The sequence below is a fragment of the Prionailurus bengalensis genome, chromosome D3, assembly GCF_016509475.1.
Source record: "Prionailurus bengalensis isolate Pbe53 chromosome D3, Fcat_Pben_1.1_paternal_pri, whole genome shotgun sequence".
NCBI lineage: Eukaryota > Metazoa > Chordata > Mammalia > Carnivora > Felidae > Prionailurus > Prionailurus bengalensis.
The window spans coordinates 28,880,599-28,901,804 of NC_057356.1; the positions used below are offsets into that span (position 1 = coordinate 28,880,599).

General features: G+C 46.3%; 1 protein-coding gene across 1 annotated transcript in view; it reads right to left on the bottom strand.

Annotated features, from left to right (window-relative positions):
- KLHL22 (kelch like family member 22) overlaps window positions 1-12,696 on the bottom strand; it is a 40,529-nt gene extending 27,833 nt beyond the window's left edge. The window contains exons 1-2 of the mRNA XM_043558126.1: window positions 12,623-12,696; window positions 5,902-6,167 (exon numbers count right to left, since the gene is read on the bottom strand). Coding sequence (XP_043414061.1) covers window positions 5,902-6,128 — 227 coding nt within the window. The 5' untranslated portion in view covers window positions 6,129-6,167; window positions 12,623-12,696. The remainder of the gene's footprint in view (window positions 1-5,901; window positions 6,168-12,622) is intronic.
- Window positions 12,697-21,206: the final 8,510 nt, after the last annotated feature.

The window sequence follows — 21,206 nt, forward strand, 5'->3', positions numbered from 1 at the left end:
TCACAAACTGAGATCATAACCTGAGCTGAAGTCAGATGTCCAACCAACTGAGCCACCAGGTGCCTCAAGTCTCTTGATGTTTTTATAGGGAATGCATTACACATCCAGACTCATACAGAGAGAGCTAGCATCTTTGTGATGGACACAATGGACTCTATCTCACAAGCCAGCCTCTGGGTCTCTTTGCAGGTCTTATAGGTCACCTGCTCACAGACCTGACACTCGCACGTTATGTCTAATTCCTAGGTATTTTACTCCATGCATACACTCTCAGGGGGTGCTTTCCCACTCTGTGGTACCCTGACTCACTCTTTGGGGTATCCAAGCATTGCGTGGACCTTGACTAGATCCTGAATGGAGAGGGGTGGGAGGAGACGGAAAACATTTTGAGGAAAACTAGGGAAATCTAAATATGAACATCAGATAAAATTATGGAATGACTGTAAATGTTCTTAGATTTATAATGGTACTAAAGATATACCAGAGAAGGCCCTTATTCTTAGAAGTGCAATAAAGTATTTCCAGTAAAACTGTCATAGCTGCAACTTACTCTGAAGTGAATATGCAAAATGTTAACCAATGAAGCTAAGCAAAGGTCACAGGTGTGTTCACTCCACTGATCTTGCAGCTTTTCTATAGGATTGATATCTTTCAAAACAAGAGTTAGGGAGGGAAAAAAAGGCCAAAAGAAAAATAAAATATGCAGGCACTCCTTCTGGTTTTGTTGTTTTTAACCAAAAATGGGTGCTTAATTCTTTATCATAGTCTTACCCCTTTTCTGTAACACTGAAATTATGTCAAAATAAAAACTTTAAAAGGGGAAAAACTTTTAAAATGATGTCCATACCTCATACCTATTAGGATGGCCCACTACCAAAAAAAAAAAAAAAACCCAAAAACAAAAACAAAAGAACCAAAAACAAAGTAACAAGTGTTGGTGAGAATACAGAGAAAATGGAACCCTTCTGCATTGTTGGAGGGAATGTTAAACTGATGGCAGCTGCTGTGGAAAACAGCATGGCAATTCCTCAAAAAATTAAACATAGAATTAACATATGACCCAGCAATTCCACTTTTGGGTACATACCCAAAAGAACTGAAAGGAAGGTGTTAAGAAGGTATTTGTACATCCACATTCATAACAGAATCATTCACAATAGCCAAGAGGCAAAACAACCCAAGTATCCATTGAGAAATGAATGGATTAACAAAATGGTATATTCATACAATGAGACATTGTTCAGCCTTAAAGAGGAAGGAAATTCTGACACATGCTACAACGTGAATGAAACTTGAGATTATGCTAAGTGAAAGAAACCAGTCACAAAAGGACAAATACATATGATTCCACTTATAAAAAGTTCTAGAGGGGTGCCTGGGTGGTTCAGTAAGTTAAGCATCAACTCTTGATTTTGGCTCAGGTCATGATCTCAAGGTTCATGGGGCTCCACGCTCAGTGCGGAGCCTGCTTGGGTTTCTCTCTCTCCCTTGCTCTCTGCCCCTCTCCTTGCTTGCATGTGTATGCACATGCACACATGAGCTCTCAAAATAAATGTTAAAAAAAAAAAGTTCCTAGAAACAGAAAGTGAAATGGTAGGGCTAGGAGGAGGGTATGGAAAGCTGTTGTTTAATGGGTACAGAATTTCAGTTTTGCGAAATGATAAAGTTCTAGAGACCCCTTCCACAACAGTGTGAATACACTTAACACTATTCAGCTGTACTCTTAAAAACTGGGTGGCTCAGTTGGTTAAGCGTCTGACTTCAGCTCAGGTCATGATCTCTCAGTTCATGGGTTCAAGCCCCGCGTTGGGCTCTCTGCTGTCAGCTCAGAACCTGCTTCAGACAGTCTCCCTCTCTCTGCCCCTCCCCTGCTTGCACACACACGTGCATACTCTCTCTCTCTCTCTCAAAAATAAACATGAGAAAAATGGTTAAGATGGTAAATCTTATCGTATATGCTTAAAATCACAGCAGGGGACCAACAAAATAAATGTAGGGCATGACCACCACAGAACACTGCAGAATCATAATGAGGGCTGCCTCTACTGCTAGGATACCATAACCAGATGTCCAGTAAGCTCCCTCTGATGTCCAGTGAGGAACATTCCCTACATGAGCTTGTTCAGGCCCCCAATCCCTGGTCCAAACCCTAGAGGCCCAAGCGTTTCAGAATTCAAAAGGCTTCAACTGGAAAAACACTGCACCCATGCCATGTATGATGTCACACCCCTGAAGGGCCTAGGTCAGTATCTCATATCCAAACTCCTTAATATTTCCAAGTATACTGAGTGGGATAAAAATAAAATAAAATTAGGGAGGGAGCCAAACCATAAGAGACTCTTAAAAACTGAGAATAAACTGAGGGTTGATGGGGGGTGGGAGGGAAGGGAAAGGGGGTGATGGTCATTGAGGAGAGCACCTGTTGGGATGAGCACTGGGTGTTGTATGGAAACCAATTTGACAATAAATTTCATATAATAAAATAAAATAAAATAAGCCTCCTATGAGTTTAGGGTAGGTTTTGTGGTTCAGTAAATTTGTACCAAAATTTAAAAAAAAAAAAAAAACTCATAGAAAAAATGGCAATGTGAGAGAACCCACCTTTCCCTATCCCCCACAAAATCAACCACTAGACAGCTACCAACTAACAAAAATAGCTCTAAAGAGACCCCCTGAACACATTTATGACATTTTGGCAATGTGGTACAACAACAACAAAACAAAACAATTTGTCAATTTCAGGACCAGTATTTGCAAAAATAAACAGTGTACGGATGAATAGGAACTTTTGAAAATAGTTACCATGGGGGGTGAGGGGGAGGTGGGGAGATGATATGGAAGGAAGGGCAGGGGTAAAGTGGTGCTTTCAACTTTTTGCCCACATATTCAAAAAGTATTTTAGCTGTGGGAATGGATGCTGATGTCTGTGGAGGGCTACAGACAAGGTCCCCTTTGAGCGATTAAGGACAACTTGCATTATAAAAAAGATTCTCTGACATGGAAACAAAGCCTCCCTGGGCTATGGTCTGTTGCTTTGCAAGTAACATTAGGGACAGTGGTGTTCTGGAGCTCTGTACTGAGGTCTCACTGAACACGTCATGCTGTCATTCACAAACAAGCTGAAGTTTTCTTGTGTGTTGGCTAATCTCTCCAATTTTGATACCTGTGTTATATAACTCTCTTTTTTAAAAATTTGGAAACTTCTGGGGCGCCTGGGTGGCTCAGATGGTTGAGCATCCAACTTCGGCTCAGGTCATGATCTCGCAGTTTCTAAGTTCGAGCCCCGTGTCGGGCTCTGTGCCGACAGCTCAGAACCTAGAGTCTGCTTTGGGTTCTGTGTCTCCCTCACTCTCTGCCCCTCTCCTGCTCACACTCTCTTTCTCTCAAAAATAAATAAACGTTAAAAAATTTTTAAAAAATAATAATAATTTGGAAACTTCCTTTCTCTTTATCTGTTATGAAAAAGCTTAAATGGCATTAGAGTTTGTTCATAAAAGGGATAACTCCCCAGGATGTGTCTGGGCTTCATGCTTTTGTGGAAAATAGAACTTTCTGTTTCAGGCATGAAGTTCTATCAATACACACTTTGTAGAAAATCATCAGTTTTATTCAAATTTTCAAAATCACAGACATTGAGTTAAGTTGACTGTCTTACAATTCACAGTATGAAAACAGGGAGGGATACATGACCCAGAGAGGCCACATACAATACAGAACACTTGAGCCATCTGACACACAGCCCAGGAGTAGACAGGGCAAAGCAGGAGAGGGTTACAGGAGCCAAAAGATTAGTACAGTGGACAGTTCTTACCACAAGCCAAAAAACCAAGACCCAAGATCACGGTTTAGTCAATCCCTAAACCCTGCACAGAGTGCATACCAAAAGAGGTTTCCTGTAGGGGGCGCCTCTTAAGAAAAGTGCCATCCAGGGGCGCCTGGGTGGCGCAGTCGGTTAAGCGTCCGACTTCAGCCAGGTCACGATCTCGCGGTCCGGGAGTTCGAGCCCCGCGTCGGGCTCTGGGCTGATGGCTCGGAGCCTGGAACCTGCTTCTGATTCTGTGTCTCCCTCTCTCTCTGCCCCTCCCCCGTTCATGCTCTGTCTCTCTCTGTCTCAAAAATAAATGTTAAAAAAAAAAAAAAATTAAAAAAAAAGAAAAGTGCCATCCAGCTCTTTAGCCCCAAGAGGTCAGCAGCCGCCTGCAGGGAGGAGCTAGCCCTGAGAGGCAGGGGCTGGGAAAAGGTGCAAGACAAGAAGAGCAAGCTCCCCAGAGGAAGATGCACCTCAGCTGGGCCTGGAAGATATCACTGCAGGGCAGGAAAGGCAGAGAAGGGCAGCACTGCTGAGTAACAGCAAAAACAGGGGCAAGAGAGCCTGCCCATGTCTGCCCTAGGCCACCACTGGTCATGTTCTGTATAAACTCTTTCGGGAAAACAGGAGGCCAATACTTATACCATGAAAAAATATTTCACTCAATCTGGGGCGCCCGGCTAGATCAGTCGGAGGAGCATGTGACTCTTGATCTCAGGGTCATGAGTTCAAGCCTCACATTGGAATAGAGATTACTTAAAAAACAAACAAAAAAACCCAAGAACTATAACCAATACTTGAAGACGAAACAATCAGAATCAGAACTGGAATGGGAATCAGGTAGCCATGGCTGGGGCTCACTCCTGAGCCTCCTCTCACAAGCATGCAATGAGGGCAGTGGCACCAATTCTTCCCAATGTGCCAATGGCTGGGATGGGGTCATGCAGGAAGCCATGAGAAACCCCAAGGGACAAAGAATCCAGGGAGGAAGGAAGAAGGTCAGAGACTTAGGCCCTCAAGATGAGAAGGTGTGGGCCAGAAGGTCGACGGCCAGGGAAGGGGCACAAAAGGCACAATTCCTCACATCACATGGCTATGTGGACACTACATATACAGGACTGACCACTCAGCCTTGGTCTTGGCACCCGCTCGGGTGGGCTTCTAACCAGCCTTACAAGAACATCACTGGGGGAGGGGGGCACTAAAAGACTAAGGTATAAAGTGCCACAATGTCTTAAAAAAGGCGTGTATGGGGGCGCCTGGGTGGCTCAGTCAGTTAAGCACCTGACCCTTGATTTCGGCTTAGGTCATGATCCCAGGGTCATTAGATGGGGCCCTGTTGTCAGGCTCTGCACTGTGTGTGGAGCCTGCTTAAGATTCTCTCCCTCTCCCTCTCTCTTCCTCCCTCTCTCCCTCTCTCCCCCCTCACCCATCCCTCCCTACTGGCATGCACACGAGTGTACTCTCCCAAACAAAAGGGGGAGGCATGTATGTGTGTGTGTCTGTGTGTGTGAAGAGAAAGGAAATATGACAAAATGTCAACAACTGGTATTAAGATGTTCGTAATATTCTTTCAACTTTTCCACAGATTTGAAATTTTTCAAAATGAAATATTGGGGAAACCAGAGTAAAATAGAACAAAAATGTGTTTTATACCAAGATATAGAAAATTCATTTTATAAAACACAACAAAGTCTAGCATTGGCTTTTTAAAAAAACAGGAAGAAAGGGGGGCGCTTGGCTGGTTCAGTCAGAAAAGCATGCGACTCTTGACCTTGGGGTTGTGAGTTCAAGCCCCTTGTTGGGTATAGAGATTACTTAAAAATAAATAAATAAAAGAGAAATAGGAAAAAAGAGAAGGTGCACCAAAAACAAGACAGCTGGAAGAAAAACAGATTCAAAAACCCCTCTGTCCCACTCACTGCTGGGGAGTCATCACAACAAGCAGTGGGAGAAGCTCGGGGAGAAGCAAGGGACTTGGCAGCTTCTGGCTGGTCCCTCCCACCAGATCACTGGGTGCCAACACAATACCTAGTGGAGCCAGGACTACCTGTTACCTTACTCGTAAGAACAGAACACGTGACGTAACTCACCTGAAGTAATCGCAGGACGCAGCCAGCAGGATTCGATGGGCCTCGATGTGTCTCCCCTCCACCACCAGGACCACATCAAAGAGGATGCCACTGTCCCGGAGAGCCAGCAGCCCCCGGAGCAGAGCCTGGGAGTGCTGTGCACTCCGGTAAGTGTTGTTGACACAATGAGGGTGTGAGGGCTGCACAGGCAACTTGCACAGCTGAGTGAACTCCTGCTCCTCTGCCATCCTGACCACCACACCAGACCTCACCACTGCGGCTGTCAGCTGGCAAGACAGAGGGGACACAGAATAAGCCAGGGAGGTAACACCACACGATACGCAGACTGGCCAGCTCTTCTCCCAAGTGGCACCTGCTGCTCCTGGCACTTTTGTTCCTCCCACCAGCACACCTGTGCTTCCCTGTGGGTTTTTTTTTTTTTTCTTTTTAAACATTTATTCAGTTTTGAGAGATAGAGAGAGTGCGAATGGGGGAGGGGCAGATACAGAGGGAGACACAGAATCTGAAGCAGGCTCCAGGCTCTGAGCTGTCAGCACAGAGCCCGACTCAAGCTGGGCTAGAATTCACCAACAGTTGAGATTGTGACCTGAGACCAAGTCGGCCATTTAACTGAATGAGCCACACAGGTGCCCTGCCCCTGTGGTCTTAAACCCCTGAATTTCCTCTTCCCTCCCACTGCTCTTCTGAACCTGGAGCCTCCTTCCTGATGACCTGTGTGTCCCTTCATCTCTAAGATTCTTCATTAAATTTTATCTCCTTTAGCATCTCTGGGAAACAAAAGGTTCTGGAAACAGACTGACCTTGGTTGGGGCCCTGGCCCTACCACAGATTCACTGCATGACCAACCTGAGTTCAGGATCCTCAAATGAAAAAAGGGAAATAAAATCACCCCTCCTGTTCAGAAAGTCTAAAACTGGTAAACAATGAATGTAAAGCATCAGCACAGAACAGGTTCTCAAGAGCTCTTCCTCTCTGCCATTAAGAAAGAACAAACCCTGGGTGCCTGGTGGCTCAGTTGGTTAAGCGTTCAACTTTAGCTCAGGTCTTGATTTCAAAGTTCATAAGTTTGAGCTCCACATCAGGCTCTGTACTCACAGTGAGGAGCCTGCCTGGATCCTCTGTCTCCCTCTCTGTCTGCCCCTCCTGTGGGTATGCTCTCTCTCTTTCAAAAATAATAAACATTAAAAAAAAAAAAAAAAAAAGAGCCTGAGTATCACAGTCAGCTAAGCATCTGACTTCAGTTCAGATCATGATCTCAAGGTTCGTGAGTTTGGGCCTTGCTTCAGGCTCTGCTGCAGAGCCCGTTTAAGATCCTCCATCTCCTGGTCTCTCTGCCCCTCCCGCAGGTGTGCACCCTCTCTCTCTCTCAAAAATAAATAAACATTTAAAATAAAATTAAACAACTGAATAGGTAAATAAAAGGACAAAACTGGGGCGCCTGGCTGGCTCAGTCAGTAGAGCATGCAACTCTTTAATCTCGGGGTTGTGAGTTCAAGCCCCACATTGGGTACAGAGTTTACTTAAAAAAGAGAGAGAAAGAGAAAGAACAAAATTGGGTTCCATCATGTAGAATGGATGCATAAAAATGACAAGAGACCTGAGTGGTGACCAGGAGACCCAGAGAAGGGTTCAGGGCTTGTCTTCTTTTACCAAGATTCTGAGTCAAGCACAGTAACTTCAACTAGACCTGCTGCATTCAAGATATCTGCATCATGTTTTTAATTCAAGGTTACTTTGTAATAATTGAGTCAGCATGTTCAAAACATGCACACAATATGAGTTGGAGCCTCAGAAACCCAGTCAGTAAAACAAACCTACCTCAAACACACTTGGGTCACTCACTCTGAGTTAGGGGATTACCCCGTCCTGCACTGCACTGTGGGACTGAGCTACGCACTCTCCAGGCCACAACACTGTCACACCCAGCCAGCAGGCAATAGCCCAAGGTGCACCTGCCTCACTGCCTGTGAACATCTGCCTCCCCCACCTACCACCATTCCACTATCCCCTCCCCCAAATTAGTTTCTTCTCCAATTCCCTTGGATTGTATCTTTAGGAGAAAAAATTATAGGGGTACCTGGCTGACTCAGTGGGCAGAGCATGCAACTTTTAATCTCACGGTTTTCAGTTCAAGCTCCACATCGGGCATGGAGTCTACTTAAAATTGAAAAGAGACAGAGAGAATAAAAAAGAAAAATAGATTCTACTATAAAACTTGCCAAAAGGAAGAGGCCTCCCTCCTCACTACTAGAGCTCAAGAGCACCCCTTGCTACTGCCTCCCCCTTCCTCTCTCCCTCTTCCCCACTCCACCTGATTGCTTTGGACTCATTGTTGTTTCCCATCCAACATATTCAATTTCCCTCTGTGCTGGCCCCCTCAATGTACCTCCTGGATTTGGGACCTTCACCCATCCACTTCTTCCTTCCCACCCCAGACTGGCTCATACACAGACAGCTGAGGCCAAGGGATATCCCCCACTAACCACTTCTGACCTGATATGCTGCTGCGTGGCAATGCCCTCTTTTCTGATCTCTTCCCTTCAGCCAACACACTCTGTCCCAGCCCTCCCCCTCTTTCCCAAGAATCTCCCCTATATTCCCAAATGCAATACTCCAGTTTCTCTTCAGATCATATAAATCTTTTGCCTTTTAGCAAATGCACCTCCAGCTCAATGCCTAATCCAGCCAGCAGCCCTCTCCATTGGTCTAGTTTTCTTATTCACACAGCCACCATTTCCATGTCAGAAACCTCATGGTTTCAATGTTCTCTGATCTCTTTTCCTTTTTATACCTTGTGTCCTATCAGACCCTCTAGTTCTGATTCATTCTCTCCCATCTCAGACGCCCATCCACTTAGTCCTCCATGGCCACCACTCTGGGTCAGAGACCACAGTAGTGACACTCCAACTGGTTTGCTTCCTCCTGTCCCATCCTCCTGAGTTCCCCTGCTCAGGCTGCAGGGAGTCCCCAAATGCCCAATGAGTATACCACCTGGCTTCTCAAGCACTAGCTCCCTACTGCCTTCTGCTTAGATCTCCCCGCTATCTGGCTCAAAATGTTCCTTCCCCTATACCATCACTAGCCCTAAGACCAAAAGGGACATGAGTCATCCTCTGAACACCTTCAGACTCCCACCTAGGCCCGTTTCTTTATAACCCCATATTGGTCAAGGTCTAGCTCAATCACTTCTCCCTCTGTCACCGTACCAAGAACATGACAGGCATGCTCCATCAATGCAGCTGTTCTAGCTACTCACCAGCTAAGGCTTTACCTCACCCACATTGCAGAACCCCATGGCTGTCTAATCACAGTCCTGCTAATCACAGGACTTTGGGCACTTAGCTCATCTCCAAGCCTCAGCTTCCTCCTCACTACCATGACCATTAGGGAGTCAAGAGAGCCTCCGTCTCTAGTGGTGGCAATGGCGACTGACTACTCCAACAGACATCAGTCCCCAGTGAGTCCCCACACTCTGTGAGCACATCAGCACTTCTGCCCCTTTGGGAAGGGATCAATGGTAGCTACACTTACTACAAGTCCAGAATACAGTACAATGAGAAGACTGCCTCCTTGGGTAAGCCAAGCACATTCACCAAGCACAATTAAGGAACTAAGCTAGGTGCTGAGTGCAGTGTGAAGAAAAATGAACCAACTTCCTGCTCTGAAGGAGCAAAGCTTGGAGCACAACACATTCACAGCCTTGTTCATAAAGCAAGCATTGGCCACGACCAAAATGTCAATCCTCAGAGGAACGGATGCTGCACACAGTGAGCTGACAGAACACTAGATATCAGTTAAAATGAGCAAACTAGAACTCATGCTATAGTCATGACCATGGAGAAATCTCAAAGCTGCACAGAGGAACAAGCACACCACAGAATATAGTACAGAAAGTTTGAAAACACCCAACAAAATGCCGTTCAATTTTACTTATAGATAGGTGTTATGGTATAAGATAGTATAGACACGTTAAAGGAATTCAGGATCAGAATTATCTCCAGCACGGAAAAAGGGAATGTTTTCTTTCTTTAAAACAAACAAAAAACAAGTAAGACAAAACATCAGGATCTGATAGGGAGAGGCGGTGAGTAACTTTTCTGTCAGTATGAAATATTTAAAAATTACATTCTCTGGGGCGCCTGGGTGGCTCAGTCGGTTGGGCGTCCGACTCCGGCTCAGGTCATGATCTCACGGTTTGTGAGTTCGAGCCCCGCATTGGGCTCTGTGCTGACAGCTCTGAGCCTGGAGCCTGCTTTGGATTCTGTGTCTCCCTCTCTCTGCCCCTCCCCTGCTCACGGTCTGTCTCTGTCTCTCAATAATAAACAAATGGTAAAAAAAAATAATAATAAAAATAAAAATTACATTCTCAAACTTATTTTTAATATGTTCACATGATTCAAATTCAAAAGGCACAGAAAGGCATATTGTGAAACTTAAGTCTCCCTCCAACTTATGCCCCAACCAGATCCTCTCCCGGAAGAAAACTACTATTCTACCTTCCCTTCAGGGGGCATCTAGATTCGAAGGCAAATCTGTAAATCTACACCATTTCACCCTTTATTAACTTTTGCATATGAAAACTTAATATCCCTCCCACAGTCTATTGTATGGATAAAGCATATTTAACCAGTTCTTTTCAGAGAGACATCTGGGTTTCCTCCAATTGTCTGCTTTTGCAGTTACATACTGAAAATCCTTTAGATGTATGTGCCACACTTGTAGCAGTGATCTGAGGAAAATGTTCTAGATACAGAACTGTTGGATCATATTCATTTTAATGTATATTTGTCATTGTAAGGCATATGGCCAAATTGCCCTCTATAGAGGTTGTACTAACTTATTCTCCCACCAGCAAAGTATGAGAACCTGATTCCAACCACTGTCTTGCCCACCAATAGCATTTCTTTTCACTCTTTGTTGACTGAGATGAAAACAGCCTATCAGGGGTGCCTGGGGTGGCTCTGTAGGTTAAGCACCCAACTTTGGCTCAGATGATCTAGCAGTTTGTGTGTTTGAGTCCCCAGTCAGGCTCCCTGCTGTCCTCTCTTCCCCTCTCTGCCCCTCCCCCACTTGTGTAAGCCCACAGGCGCTCTCACTCTCTCAAAAAAACACATTAAAAAAAGACAAAGAAAAACAGCATTCCACAATGTAATTATACTTCAGTAATTGACAAAGCTTCAAAAAATAAAAAATTAGGTCCAATGCAACACTTCTTTTGGGATTCCTTTCCCATGTCATTCTTTATTTGAAATGTTCTTGGGCGCTCACTTGGTGTCACCTTCTTTCTCGATTCATTTTACAGAAGTTATTCTATCATGAAGCTCTTCCCTAGATTAAGTTCCCTCTGGCTCCATAGCATTTCTGATTCTTCTCATCACAAGCAAGGCCCCTCCATTTTGTGTTGTTCAAAGTTTTTGAGGTGAGTAGGAAGGAAGCTTTATGTCCCAAATTGAAAGATGTAAAATGCTTTTTTATGAACTCATGGATGAGAGTCAAAAGCATTTTCAAAGAATTTTCAACTCAATACCATTCAAAAAAAAATTTTTTTTAACGCTTACTTATTTTTGAGAGAGAGAGAGAGAGCGCGCGCAGGCCCACCAGCATGCGCCGGCACACACGAGCAGGAAAGGGGCAGAAAGAGTAGGAGACAGAATTGGAAGGAAACAGGGTCCAGGCTCCAAGCTGTCAGCACAGAGCCCGACGCTGGGCTCGAACTCACAGAACTGTGAGATCATGACCTAAGCCCAAGTCGGATACTCAACCGACTGGGCCACCCAGGTGCCCCAACTCAACACCATTCACTGCGCAGGCACTCCTCAGGTCTCTGTAGAGCCCCAAAACAGCGTCTGCACTCAATGCACCCCAATCCTTAGCAGCATGAAGCAAGGTCTGCAATACAGGGAAAACGACAGTCGGGAAGAGGAGACGAGGGAGTGGGTACCAATTTCCAGAGTGTGGAGCTATCACAGAGGTGCCAACTGAGGTGCTCTCTGGCACGAGTCTTCCAGAAAGCTGAGTTGGGGCATCTTGGCGCGCCAAACCTACGGCCCAGGCCCGGCCCCACGGACGCCTAGCGCGAAAGGGACCCTGGGCATCAGGCGATGGCAACTCGGAGACTCCAGCCCACCCAGGCTTGGAAATAATTAGAACCCGCAGCCAACGCTTCGGGGCCCGAGATTTTGCAATGACAGCGCGATCTCCGGCTTTTCTTGGGAAACCTCGCCAGCCAGCGAGGTTGGACTCCCTCAGCTGCAACCCGCGGGCCCCCGACCCTGGGCCTGGGTGTGCCGCTGAGGAAACTGAGGCAGGCAGGCCGAGGTCCAAGGTCACACCAGGTGGCAGCAGCCCAGCCCCGCCCCGCCCGCCTGTTGCAGAACCCGCCCGCGCGCAGCGCGGAGGGTCGCGGCTAGGAAGGCCCGCCGCAGGTGACAGGCCTTCCCGAGAGCTAGAAGGCCGGCGGGTCCCGCCTACAAGCGGAGGCCTGGTACTTCTGCGAGCGCCAGCCCCCTACCCCGGGCGGCGCCCGGGGGTCCCGACCGCCGCGCCCCCGCCACGTCAGGCCGAGGGCTAGCCTCAGGCCGCCACTCCCGCGCCTCCGGCCCGCGCCTGCCCCTGTGTCCCCGCGCCCCCCGAGCTGCTCACCCAGGCCCAGCGGCCGCCCGCCGCCTACCACCCCCGCTCTCTGCCGCCTGGCCCGCCCTACCCGCGCTTCGCAGCTCACCAGGTGCCGCCGCAAGCCGAGGCCGCACTCGCGGGAGGCGGGGGCGGGGCGGGCGGGCGGCCGCAGGGCGGGACCTCAGCGAGTCACATGGCCCCGCTGCGCAGGCGCGGACAGGGTGCGCACGGAGACCAGGGGGCGCCTCACTAGGGGGCTGGGGGAAGGGCGCCCGGCCGGAGCAGGAGGAGGGGCGCCGCCCCAAGCAGCTCTTGTGCGGTTGCGGCTCCGGTCTTAGCTCAGTGGAGAAGGGCTACAGCCGCCCGGGTGAACGTGCGTCTCTGCATCTGGCTTAACTTAACTCTTGACACCTAGTGGGGCTGAATAAATGAATAAGTGAATAAATAGAGCAATGCCTTTTGGGGAGGGTCGCGCCCGTAAATCTATTTCCTCCTTTCTTCTCTCGTTTCATCTATCCTTCGCTCTCACTTATTCATCCCTCACTCACTCATTCCTTCGATCCCTTCCCTCCTTTATTCCTTTTCTCCTCATTATCTCTCTCACTCATTCTCATTCATTCCATCTCTCACTCATTGCTTCCTTCTTTCCTGGTCCCTTTAGGCCCCCTGTTGATCGCCTGCCCTCTGCCGGATCTTGGAGAGAAAAGATGAACACGGTCAGAGTGAACAGGTATTTTCCTGTTTACTAAGATTCTGGAGTAAGTCCAATTCCCATTCCAAAGACCCCAGCAGTCTGCCAGGAGGCTCTTGGCGTTCATTTTTCCACACCTCACCTGCAAGAGGATCTTGTCCTCCGAGGCTCGTTTGTAATTGCCCTGTCCAGAGGTTCCAGCCAGCAGAGCCTCCTGATAGATAAAGTTGGGGTGTTCCACACCGTTTTTGATGAGAGGTGTTATGGAGGGTGGTGGAGCTGTGGTGGAAGGATGTGGCTAGGGATGGCTCCTGGTTAAAAAGAAAGGTGTAGGGGAATGTAGAAGAGGAAGAGAGGCACTGTCCTGGCTGAGCCCACACAGCTGCCCAAGAGTCTAGCAAGGGTCAGGAGAGTAGGACCAGACTCCAGGACCAGAGGTTCCCAATAGGAGTGGACTTCTGGGAAGGCTTTCTGGAGGAGGTGACCCCCTAGCTACACAACAAATTAGAATTTGGGGGGAGTGGGAAAAGCATTCCAGAATGAGGAATGTCAGCAGAGGCACGAAGATGAGATCTGGAGGAATGAATGGTCCAGAGGCCACCAGGAGTTTCTGACCCTGAAGGTAAGACGAAAGCAGACACTACCTCTGGAGGTGCAGGTGGATGTGGCCGGGAGGGCAGCCTTCAGCTAGGGATGGCAGATGCCAAGGTGGGTTGCAGACTCAGGACTACAGGATGGGAGGAGGCCAAGTATAAGGGCAGCAGTGAAGCTATAGCCTCAGATGGGCAGGGAGTGCAGACAGGTTGGCGCTGGCTGGAAACCCGGGAAGGACACAAGTTCTCCTTCCCACATGAATGATGTGGGAGGAAGAGTGAGCCCAAGAGATGGTGCAGAACAATGAGGCTACCCACATCACAAGGACATTGGAGCAAGAGCAGGTTTGGGGGAAGACTAGGCTCACTTTGGCCCCAGGCAGGGTAAGGAAACTACACATGTCCAGCTAAGGACCTTTCAGCCTAGAGGTAAAGTCATGGACATCATGCACTTTAGCCAGAGGTGATACACCAAACTAGTACATGTGTGATGAAAGGAGAGTGAGTTGAAGACAGAGCATGAGGCACATTGATGTTCCAGGGGACACCCAGAAAGCAGGAACCCATAGAGGAGACAGGGGAAGAGTAATCTCAAAGGTCCACGTGTGAGGGTGGCCCCAGAGGGGACAGGAGGCAAAGCCCCTGGATCTGCTACGGGGAGGCCTTTGGTGTGTTTACAGGAGCCCTTCCCTTGGAGTGGCAGAAGCCAGCCTTCAGTGACTGAGGTGTGAAAGGAGGAGAGGACAGGGGACGGGGAAGACCGGAAGATGGCAGGGATGGGTCTGGCCTCCGACATGAGGACAGATGGGACCACAGCTTGAGAAGAGACTGAAGACAGCACCTTCAGGATGGAGGGAGGAGCTGGAGGATAGAGAGAATGAGAATGAGTGAAGGGGAGCAGGCCAAGAGCAAAGTGGGATGCTGGCCAGGACTGAGAAGAGAGGACATTCCCAAGTCTTCTCAGAGCTAGAGCGACCATCATCTCAAAATGTACTCAGATCAGGGACTCCTGGATGGCTCAGTTGCTTAAGTGTCCAACTCTTAATTTTGGCTCAGGTCATGATCTTGTGGTTCATGAGTTCGAGCCCCACATCGGGTACTCCACTGACAGTATGGAGCCTGCTTGGGATTCTTTCTCTCTCCCTCTCTCTGCCCCTTCCGCACTCTCTCTCTCTCTCTGTCAAAATAAATAAATAAAACTTAAAAGTTAAAAAACAAAAAGATATTAGGAATTTCCAGTTAAGTGGAAATGGACATGAATGGAGAATACTCAAAAGAGGATAAACAAATCATTTAATGCCTGAGAGAATCATCAACATCAGTGAAAGAAAAAACAAAAACACAAATGATACAATAAATATATCAGTGAATGTTTTTTGCAACATATATAACAGACAAAAGATTATTATCCAGAATAAATAAGGAACTTCTAAAAATTGAGAATGAGAAAGTCAACCAGCCAGAAAAATAGTAAAAGATATTTACTAGAAACTCACAGAAAAAGAAGTCCCAGTGGCTATAAACAAAGGAAGTCAAGTTGAATTTCATTAATAATCAGGAAGTGCAAACAATACACCACGTTTTCACACATTGTTAATGAAAAAATTAATCTGACAGTTGTTAAAACAGTAAGGAAGACTATTCAGGAAGGCTATTGTAATAGGGGTATGTCAATAGGGAAAGAGATCAGGCTCCACCCTGAATACAGCAAAGAGAGCTGGGGATTTATAGCCAAAGAGCAGACTGAGAGGATCAGTAGATGTAAGAGTACTAAAATCAGACATCAAGATAGGGAGATTCTTGCTAAACTGGCCCACCAGGGTTATCAGAGCTGGGGGATGAAGAACTTGACTAGATATCAAAGGTGGGGGATGCTCCCTAAACTGACTTAGTAGAATTCTTTGCTAAGGCTGAGCTAGGTAGGCCAAGGGGGCCAAGGCTGAGGCCTGGTTGAGAAGAGGGCTCAGAGAAGCCTGACTAAAGTTCGGTCAAGGAGAGTCTCTTTGTCAACATCAGCAAGGCAAATATAAAATAGGATGAGATCCAGTGTTGGTTGGTGTGGGTAAGAATACATACATTGCTGATAAGAATGTAAATCAGAATGACAAGTTTGGAGCACACGGTGTTTTTAAAATATATCTGCAAATTCTTTGACTCTCCTCCCTTCAAAAAGTAAAGCCTAATCTTCCTCTCCTTGAATATGGGCGGTACTTAGTGACTGCCTTCCAAGGAATGGAATGAGGCAGAAGAAAAAGCCTGTGGTTTTCTTTTTTTTTAATTTTTTTTTCAACGTTTATTTATTTTTGGGACAGAGAGAGACAGAGCATGAACGGGGGAGGGGCAGAGAGAGAGGGAGACACAGAATCGGAAACAGGCTCCAGGCTCTGAGCCATCAGCCCAGAGCCTGACGCGGGGCTTGAACTCACAGACCGCGAGATCGTGACCTGGCTGAAGTCGGACGCTTAACCGACTGCGCCACCCAGGCGCCCCAAGCCTGTGGTTTTCAAGGCCAGGTCATATGAGGTTTTGCAGCTTCTGTCTTGTTGAGTCTGCAGCAAGTGAGCCACCATGTCCTGAAGTCACTCAAGCAGCCCTAAGAAGAGGCCTCCACAGAACGAACAGCTCTGTCAAAGCCAGCCACTAGCTTGCTGGCCATGAGTGAACTGTATTGGAGGTCGATCCTCCAGTCTCTCTGCCAGACTATAGTCTTCTGAAGTCCCGCATCTACCTGGAACTTCAAGGGAGACTGAGCCAGGACCTGGCTAACCTTCCCCAGAATTCCTGACCCCTAAAAACTGTGAAAAATAGGAGGGGGACCTGGGTGGCTCAGTCAGTTAAGCGTCTGACTTCGGCTCAGGTCATGATCTCACGGTTTGTGAGTTCGAGCCCTGTGTTGGGCTCTATACTGAGAGCTTAGAGCCTGGATCCTGCTTTGGATTCTGAATCTCCCTCTCTCTCTGTCCCTCCCCCACTCACTTGCGCTCCATTTCTCTCTCTCAAAAATAAATAAATGTTAAAAAAAAAAAACAAAAAACTGTGGGGGCGCCTGGGTGGCGCAGTCGGTTAAGCGTCCGACTTCAGCCAGGTCACGATCTCTCTCGCGGTCTGTGAGTTCGAGCCCCGCGTCAGGCTCTGGGCTGATGGCTCAGAGCCTGGAGCCTGTTTCTGATCCTGTGTCTCCCTCTCTCTCTCTGCCCCTCCCCCGTTCATGCTCTGTCTCTCTCTGTCCCCAAAATAAATAAACGTTAAAAAAAAAAAATTTTTTTTAAAAACTGTGAAGGGCGCCTGGGTGGCTCAATTAGTTGAGTGTCCAACTTCAGCTCAGGTCATGAACTCGTGGTTTGTGAGTTCAAGCCCCACATAGGGCTCTGTGCTGACAGCTCAGAGCCTGGAGCCTGCTTCGGATTCTGTGTCTCCCTCTTTCTCTGCCCCTCCCCTGCTCATGCTCTGTCTCTGTCTCTCAAAAATAAATAAATGTTAAAATTTTTTTAAAAAAAACCTGTGAAAGATAGTGTTTATCACTGCTGTCATAAGCTGCTTGGCTGTGGAGTAATTTTTTATGCAGTAGCATTAGATAACTAATACCCTAAAACAATTGGCAGCAGCTATTACCATTTAAATAAAATGTAAAGTGGCTCTCTGCAACCAATGATTCCACTTCTGGGTGTCTGTATTGGAGAAATATCCCCAGAAGGATGTAAGACAGCATGGCAGAGGATGTTTTCAATTGTGAAAAAGCAGAATCAAAGTGAATGTCCATCAATAAACTATGGTGCATTGGCACTGTGGAATGACCTATAGCAGGCGATCTAGAGGTGGTGATGTAGCAATAACTTTCAGTAAGTGACAAGGACAAATTGTGAAAAGATTCATATCCTAACATTTGTGCAGAAAACAAGAGCTTTGAGGATTAAAGCCATCCTAAACTTTAGCTCCTTGTCTCCATCAAGATGACTTCTTATTATGCCACACTGGGTGAATAGGACTTTATCCAGAAGGATGAGGTTGCAAATAACTGTATTGTTTCTTTCAGGAACTTCCTGAGAATCTATTTATCTGAACAATAGGCTATTCATCTAGCCCTAGCCACCATCAGAAGGAATAGTCCCATGTCAGTACAGCAGATAGCTCAATGTGTAGCACATAGCTCAAGACAGGGTGCCTTCAAAACTTTTTACTCCTCAGGGCTGTTTCCAAACCCTCCTCTAGCTGTGCCCATCACCCCCAAACTATTATATATCAGGAGTTCTGCCCAATTCTACTCTGGCTCCAACACTAAAAGACCTGCCCCCACCAAGCCTTATAAATTCAGTTGACCTTGAAACAACTTGGATTGGAACTGCACAGGTCCACTTACACATGGACTTTTTACAGTAGAGTACTGTAAATGTACTTTCCTTTATGATTTTCTTTTTAATAAATAAATAAATAAATAAATAAATAAATAAATAATTTATTTATTTAAGTAGACTCCATGTCCAACGTGGGACTTGAACTCACGACACATGCTCTACTAACTGAGGCAGCCAGGTGCCCCTCTTACAATTTTCTTTTAAAATTTTTTTTTTCAACGTTTATTTATTTTTGGAACAGAGAGAGACAGAGCATGAACGGGGGAGGGGCAGAGAGAGAGGGAGACACAGAATCGGAAACAGGCTCCAGGCTCCGAGCCATCAGCCCAGAGCCTGACGCGGGGCTCAAACTCCCGGACCGCGAGATCGTGACCTGGCTGAAGTCGGACGCTTAACCGACTACGCCACCCAGGCGCCCCAACAATTTTCTTAATAATAGTTTCTTTTCTCTAGTCTACTTTGTTGTAAGAATACAGCCTATAATAAGTATATAAAATAGGTGTTAACTGGCCATGTTATCAGTAAGAGTCCCAGTCAATAGTAGGCTATTAGTAGTTAAGTTTGGAGGACTTAGAAACGATTTGCAGATTTTCAGCTTCTCAGGAGTTGGCAACACTAACCGCTGAGTAGCTCAAGGGTCTGCTGTGTAAACATCCTGCCTTTGACCTCTTCAACCCACACAGTTCCATTCTCTCACACACACAATTAACAATAATTTCTTAATATCACCAAGTAGTCAAGGGATCACATTTCCCTATTATCCTATACACGTTCTTCTTTGTTGCTTTTTGAAGTTTATTTGAATCAAGATCCAAACGAGGATCTCATACTCATAGTTCATATAGTTGGGATACCTCGAAAGTCTCCTTTAATCTTTGAGTTCCCTTTCATGTTGTATTTTTCTTCTTGTTGAAGAAACCAGGTCCTTTGATCTGTAGTTTCACCCAGACTGAATTTTGTAGTCTACAATGTGACAACCGCTGGTGGGCATGCAAAGTGCTTTCTTCTTGGAAAAAAGTAGAAAATTGTAAAAATTATGTGATAGGCACTTAAGGAAAATTCATGCTTCAAGGGGTACTGTGCATTGTGTAGAATACACCCTTCTCATCTATCGGATTCTAGTCTTTCCTTACCCTAGCTGATTTACTACTCTGTCCAATGTAGATAATAGCAATGCAAAATAATTCTTGTCCGTAGACATGCAAATCATATCAGGTGGAGATTCAAATGGTTTCTCTCGCCCACTGCAGAAGAGGCCAGTTTTATCTCATTTACATATTCAGTGCAATATTCTCAAATACTAAAAAGCTGGTAATATATTACCAGCTTCCTCTTTCTTTCTTTCTTTCTTTCTTTCTTTCTTTCTTTCTTTCTTTCGTGTAGCCACCACACCCAACATGGGGCTTGAACTCAGGACCCTGATCAAAAGTTGTACGCTTGGGCAGCTTAGGTGGCTCAGTCTGTTGAGAGTCCGACTCCGGCTCAGGTCATGACCTCATGGCTTGTGGGTTTGAGCCCTGCATCGGGCTCTCTGCATTCATCCAAGAGTCTGCTTCAGATCCTCTGTCTCCCTCTCTCCCTCTCTCTCAAAAATAAATAAACATTAAAAAAAAACAAAACAAAAAAAAGACTTGCATGCTCTACCAACTGAGCCAGCCAGGTGCCCCTAACAGCTTTCTCTTCAATAAGTTAATATCTGCTTGAAAGTTATGATTTTACCTATTTAAAAAAATTATTCTATAATGTGTTTAATGTGTGAATTTAGAGCTTACAAATGTATGTCCCCAGGACCCAGGACTCAGGTCTGGGCTGCGGAAATTTTCTGAAACACTAACAGAGATCTGTGCACAAAGATGTTTGTCACACATTATCTGTAATAGGAAATGAAACATCCACAATCTAAAGGTCCAAGAACAGGGGAATGACTAAGATGACAGATTTCATAGTCAGTATATGATACTATTACTAAAATTATATTTTACACCGGTTACAGTTGATTGTTTATAGGTTTTCCCATGATGTAGTTTTATAATCTAAATTATAATTAGGGACGCCTGGGTGGGTCAGTTGGTTGACCCTGGGTGGGTCAGTTGGTTGGGTCCAGCTTTGGCTCAGGTCATGATCTCATGGTTCATGGGTCTGAGCCGCACGTCGAGCTCTGTGCTGGCAGAACAGAACCTGGAGCCTGCTTCAGATTCTGTATCTCCCTCTTTCTCTGCCCCTCCCCCACTTGCACTCTGTCTCTGTCTTTGTATCTCTCTCTCTCTCCTAAAAGTAAATAAACTTAAAAAAAAATTTTTTTAAGAAAAAACAATAAATAAATAATAATTAAAATTCCAATTGCTAAATATTTGTTAATCCTTGGGAGATGCTGATTCTACAATGGTAGGTTTACAGCACAGGATCAAATGGCAGCTACACCATGATTTGTTGTATTTTTTAAACTAATGGAGAGAGAAAGAGAGAAAAGGAAAATTTATCAAAATATAAATAATGGCTGCCTTTGATAGATGGGATTTATGTTTGGTCCTTTCTAAAGTTTTCATGTATTGTTTGTAGAAGCAATAATCACCACCACCGCCCCCCACCCCCATCCACACACAAAGAGGTGATTGGAGGCTCCAGGTTAACACAGTAGAGGGTGCTAGGGTGGAAAGAGGGGCAGCTGAGTACCTTCCATGGATTGAGCACCAAAACAAGGTGGGGAATCAGAGGGGTCCTCACATGAGGCTGAAGGGAGACAGAGACAAATGCTCAAAGATCATGTGCAAGGCTCCCTACAGGGAAGTTTCATCTGCCCCAGAAGCTTCCAGCTCCCAGTTCCTGCAGGGCCCAGGATCATATTCATAAAATGTGTGGCCAGTGACAGGATCCAGCAATGGCAAGGTAGCCTGCAGGAACCAGGAGGGCAGAGACTTTACCTTCAAGTGGTGTGGGATATTGGTCAAGCCTGGGAATGGCTTCAGCTTCCTCCATCATTTCCTTTTCAGGGTCTAAACTACCCACTTTCACACTGAGGTCCCCAGGGGGGTCTGCAGGTGCTGAGAGAGTACA